This window comes from Pyxicephalus adspersus, chromosome 6, assembly GCF_032062135.1.
Source record: "Pyxicephalus adspersus chromosome 6, UCB_Pads_2.0, whole genome shotgun sequence".
Classification (NCBI taxonomy): domain Eukaryota; kingdom Metazoa; phylum Chordata; class Amphibia; order Anura; family Pyxicephalidae; genus Pyxicephalus; species Pyxicephalus adspersus.
Window position 1 is genome coordinate 78,492,158 of NC_092863.1, and position 5,944 is coordinate 78,498,101.

A 5,944-nucleotide genomic window follows, 5' to 3' on the forward strand; every position below is an offset into this window, starting at 1 on the left:
TAAATGATTACATAATAAATACACAGTTTGTCTTTTATATCTTACTGTATCTCAGCTTTAACATTAATACTAAACTTTTTATACTGTGTTAGTGTTGTTAAATATACAACATGGTCATTTATGGTAGTATGATGCTTTCCAGCAGCATGCCTATAACAGTTTTAATTTAGAGAAGGGTGAAAGTATTGTGGGTAGTGTATCGAGCTTGTATGTTCTTCCCATATTTCCATGGGTTTTGTCCCACACATACTAAAAACATGCTGATAGAAGAATAGTGTCCCCTTAAAATTGGCCTTAAGGTGCGTACACACTTCCAATTTTTATCGTTCCAATCGAACGACGAACGATCGATTGGGCAAAAAATCGTTCGTAAAAAAGTAACCAACGACGCCGAAGAACGAGGAAAGTCGCTGGAAACGAACGACCGGACCGACGGATCGGATTGGACGACGATCGTTGAACATCGTTCGTGTGTACGGTCGTTCGTTGATCGTCCATGTTCAGAGCATGCGTGATGAACGAACGTCCGTTCACTTTCCTGTCGTGCACATAGTTCCTCTATCGCTCAAACGATCGTATCTATTGTGTGTACAATATCTACGAACGATCGTGTCGTTAACTCTATGTGCAGGATCGGTGCTATACGATCGTTCGTATATATCGCGCATGAACGTTCGTCGTTCGTTTTCCAACGATAATAATTGGAAGTGTGTACGTAGCTTTAGACTGTGATAGGAACCTTGGATTGTGAACTCTGAGAGACAGGTAGTGACATGACCATGACTCCATACAGTGCCGCGTAATGTATGAGCACTATATAATTAGGAGATAACATAAATTTATAGACAGTGTTCTCCCTAGCCCCTTTTAGCTGGGTGCACCACCCGGCACTTTTCAGTAGCCACCCAGCTGTTTTTGGGTGGTTACTGAAGAGATAGGTCACAAAACAGGGGCTGCCACCAGCCTACAGCTTTTTCCCACCCAGCTTTAAAAAAAAAATCTGGGTTGAACACTGTATAGATATTAATTATCTATGGAATGTTTATGAATTGTGACAATAAGTGTAGCCCCTAACAACATGAATTTCAGAATATGTAAATCTACAGAAGACTATCATAGAGTATGTATATACTAAAGGAAACGTTAGAGACTGCCAATGTGCTACATGGGACTTCTAGAGATCCCTGCCATTACAGTTCTTTTGAAGGTAGTACTTCCATATGTGATGGACAGATTCTGCTTAGTCCTGGCAGCCGAAAAAAGAGAAGACATCTCATAGAAAGCTAAAGCTACGTACACACATCCAATAGTTCTTGCCCAATAATAGTCTCAGGGCCAATATCAGTCGAGAATTGGGAATGTGTACCGCGACCATCCTGGCAGATCCACGGACGATGAATGATCGTAATGCTAGAAGGGGGAAGCGCGCAGAAGGGTGCCGCTCTGTCGTTCTCCCTCTCCATAGAGCAGAATGCCACTGTATGTACAGCACTCGTTCTTGCACCTTTTAGTCTTTTGTTGTTGGAAAGGTCCTTTCCAACGACAATAATTGCAGGTGTGTATGCGGCTTAAGTGTTTTCTACTGACCACTATTGTTCTTTTATAGCTCCTGCTAGCTGGCTATTATTGTTCCTTCCCAACTCTCAATGGGAAGTATAGTCTCCCCAAAATCTTCGTTTAGGTATAGGGGACTAGGGGCTATATATAGCAATTGAAGGGTTAATTAGCATTTAAATGCCCTTCATTACCATCCCAATGATTGCACATACAATAGGTTTTTGTCTTAAATCAATTAGAATAATACAATGTATAATAATAGTAACATTTGTATCATGACTGTGAATTGTGTTAAGCTGCGTACACACTTGCAATTTTTATCGTTGGAAATGAACGACGAACGACCGATTGTCCAAAAATCTTCGTAAAAAAAGTAACCAACGACGCCGACGAACGAGGATAGTCGTTGGAAATGAACGACCGGACCGGCGGATCGGATTGGACGGCGATCGTTGACCATCTATCGTGTGTACGGTCGTTCAGTGATCGTCCATGGTCTGAGCATGTGCGATGAACAAACGTTCGCTCACTTCCTGTGGTGCACGTCACTTCTTGTATCGTTCAAACGATCGCATCTATCGTGTGTACAATATCTGCGAACGATCATGTCGTTATCTGTATGTACAGGATCGGTGCCATACGATCGTTCGCAGATATCGTGCAGGATCGTTCGTTTACCAACGATATTAATCGAAAGTGTGTACGTAGCTTTAGGCTACAAACATACGTGCAATGGTTCTCGTCTGATAATTGGCTCAGGACTGATATCAGACGAGAATCTTGTGTACAGGGTTCGTCATCCATTGTCCTCGTGGATTCACAGACGATAAACGACGAACGATCGTGATGGAAGTCGTGCAGTCGTTAAGGATAATGAAAGATCCTTTCCAACAACAGTTATTGCATGTGGGTACATAGCCTTAAAACTAATTTTTTTTATAAAGAAAAAATGTGTAAAATCCTACGTACTGTAATTCAAACTCCTAGTAGACTTGGGACCTTCCAGGAGATGGAATGGGGCAGCAAGTATGTGTGCCCCCTCTCCTATTCATAAAGAGGTTCTCTGGAATCTGGTTTTCCAAAAAAAGAAGAGGGGGGTTTATAATGCTTTATTGCATTTTTGCTCCCAGACATCCCCAGGCAATTGTAATGACAACCCCAATTACTAAATTCTGACTTATTGGCTACAATGTAAATAGCCACGAAAATCTGGTGGGAAAAGCAAATCTGCCAGGGAAAATCAGTAAACTGAACAAAAATAAGATTGAATCTACTAAGGAAAAATTCCTAAATGCACCTTTATATGTTGTGTACTGAATACCTGAGCCATGTACTTTGTACATTACATTGTGTAACAAAGTGCAAAACGTTTATTTTTTCAGTGGTTGCTTCTTGCTGTGTAGTTTGCAGCCAATCAGCGTGTAGGTGTTATGGTGTAGGCTAAGTGTTAATTCTTTGTAAGTATATATATTATTAATAAATTGTATTTATATGGCGCCAATATATTACGCATTGCTTTACATTAAATAGGGGTTGCAAAGGACAGACAGATATAGACAGTGACACAGAATGAGGAGGAGAGGACTGTGTAAGCTTACAATCTAAGAAGTTTAGAAGCAGCACACAATAGGAGGGGGGATATGGAATTGTAGGTAAGTAGTGAAGCTTTTAAGAGACAGAAGAAGACGGATAGGCAAGTTTGAAAAGATGTGTTTTGAGCGCTCTTTTAAATGAGCAGAAAGTAGGAGCAAGCCGAATAGGACGAGGAAGACCATTTCAGAGAGTTGGGGCAGCTCTAGAAAAGTCTTGCAGCCGTGCGTGTGATGAGGTTATGAGTGAGGAAGTCATTAGTAGGTCATCGGAGGAGTGAAGAGAGCGGCTAGGGGAGTTTTTTTTTAACCATGTCAGAGATGTAAGTGGGACAATAACTGTGTAGGGATTTGAAGGCAAAGCACAGGAGCTTGAATTTGATTCTAAGGTGAAATGGAAGCCAATGGAGAGAACTACAAAGAGATGCAGCTGAGGAGTAGCGTTCATAATAGATTGTAGAGGAGAGAGTTGGGTTAGTGGAATACCAGAGAGGAGGGGGTTACAGTAGTCCAGACGAGCGATGTTAATAGCGTGTAGAAGGAGTTTGGTGGTCTCTGGGGGCAGGTAGGGGCGGATTTTATATAGTTTCCATGAGTTGGATAACAGCACAGTATTAAATATTAGCTGTATGATGAACAGCTTTTGTCAGTTCTGGGAACCAAAACTGCGTTTTCAATATTTTGGACAAATATTACAATGGAAGTAGCTGCTTGATATACATCATTTTTTTCTTTGCATGCTTTAATATTGATGTTGTAATAAAATAATATCTTTTAATCAGTGTACGTAGTGGTATATCTCTAAAATGCCCCATATTTTTGCTGCCAATGAAAACAAATAGGTATATTTTCGGGGAGTATACCACAATGTGAGGTTGTTCTAATCCCAGGCACCAACATTTCTTTATTGTTTGTAGAGGGGAGAGCCGGTTTAGTGGAATACCAGAGAGGAGGAGGTTACAGTAGTCCAGATGACAGATAAGAGCGTGTACAAGGAGTTTGGTGGTCTCTGGGGACAGGTAGAGGCGGATTTTTTTATATTGCTGCCTATGAGTTGGAATGACAGCACAATATTATGAAGTATTATTCCTGTCTGTGTATTGTATACAATATATTTATCCATGTTACATTATGCCATGCCTAACATTCAGCACAATTTACCTTCAATCATTCTCAGCACCATGCACCTGTGTCCCAACCTGCTCCTCTTTCCTCAATTTCCACACAGGGTCTCTTCTTCATTCATTGTGATATATTCCCATTCACATAGCTCAGAGGCTATCCTGGCCAAGTGTTGGAAACTTTTAGACTTCTTTCCCAGCTAACATTGCCCCCTCCTCCCCCCACACTTCCTATTATTTGTCTTCCCGCCTCTGACCTCACCATGACACCACACTGAGCAATCTCTGACCTCAAAGCCCTTCGCATACCTGGCTTATGACGTCAGACACAAACGGCCGGTGAGAGTGGGCGTGGTGTGGATGAGAACCCGCCCTCACACAGGTACTGGTTTCAGTGAAACTTATGAAGGGGCGTGGTTCTGGCAGGTGACGTCAGGGCCTGGAGTATCTCCGAGCTGGGTGACTTGGCTCCGGCATTTCCCCGGGAGAGTTTGTGAGTCGGACCGTACTTTGTTGGAGCACCGCGCTGAGTACTGCTATGAGGGGCCCGGGGCTCCTGGTCGGAGCTGTGCTATTGTCTGCCTGCGTCCTAGCTGTAACTGGTAAGTGCTGCCTTTTATTATTGGTGTACTACAAGGCTCAGCATGCCTGGTCACGTGAGACTTCCTAGGTCACCCCTTGTACAGAAGCTGGAGGCCGAATACAAGTTCATGGACCCTGGAATGTCCATTGTAATTATTAATAATAAACAGGATTGATGTAGCGCCAACATATTATGCAGCGCTGTCACAGACAGTGACACAGGAGAGGACCCTGCCCCGAAGAGCTTGCAATCTAGGAGGTGGGGATGACCAATATTGTATTCTGTATGGATAGAATTCCTTTTTACTCTACACTCTTCATTTATAAAAGAATCCAACATAGAACAAACCACACAAAGTCCAATTAGAAGTAAGTCATTCTCTGGAACAGGGTGACAACGCTCCGGCAATCAATAGAACAAACCGTGATTGTACTTTTCTAGGAAATGGACAATCAACGGATCTTCTGGCAGGATCACATACCGGACTGCATTACAATACAAAAACAAATGTGCTATAGCTAGAGACAGCAACTTGTCATTTTAAGCTGAATGAATTGTCGGCTGGTAAATTTATTATAAATAATAATATCTGTGACATTTTAGTAAACGTTGTGTTTTGGAAATAATAATACAACGGTAGTGATAATACTCAGGTGAATGTACGTTGTGGGTGGTGAATACATTGTTGTGTTTGGGCGTGTAGATGGAGTAGGATGGCCGCCACAACCGTATTTGCTTTGTCACAGTTCAGTGATCCCCAATCAGTGCTCAGCTATATAAATGTTGTAGGGAAAACACAAAAGAGAATTTTAGGGGTTAATCCAAGCAAAAAAAGAAAGCCAAAGTTCATATGAGTGGCTTCCAACCCGAGGGTAACTTGTCCCCATTACTAAATCCACATACCAGGGAGCGGTGAGGAAGGTATTGATATAATTACTCGTTAATGTTTGATGAACGCTGTAGTGAGCTGTTGCAGTTTTCTAGCCACATGTTGCAAAGGATCATGGGTCACCTACTGCCCTTCCGAACGCTTGTGAATGTGGTTGGACCACTTTCCCATCCAAGGTTTAGAAGAGGTTAAGCAGAGATCCTTC

The 5,944-nt window shown here is 42.2% G+C and overlaps 1 protein-coding gene across 1 annotated transcript in view; it reads left to right on the plus strand.

Moving 5' to 3' along the window:
• Positions 1 to 4,714: 4,714 nt before the first annotated feature.
• The window catches only part of F2RL1 (F2R like trypsin receptor 1), an 11,573-nt gene continuing 10,343 nt past the window's right edge, over positions 4,715 to 5,944 (plus strand). Inside the window, exon 1 of the mRNA XM_072416293.1 lies at positions 4,715 to 4,869. Within this exon, the coding sequence (XP_072272394.1) occupies positions 4,806 to 4,869 (64 nt within the window). The 5' untranslated portion in view covers positions 4,715 to 4,805. The remainder of the gene's footprint in view (positions 4,870 to 5,944) is intronic.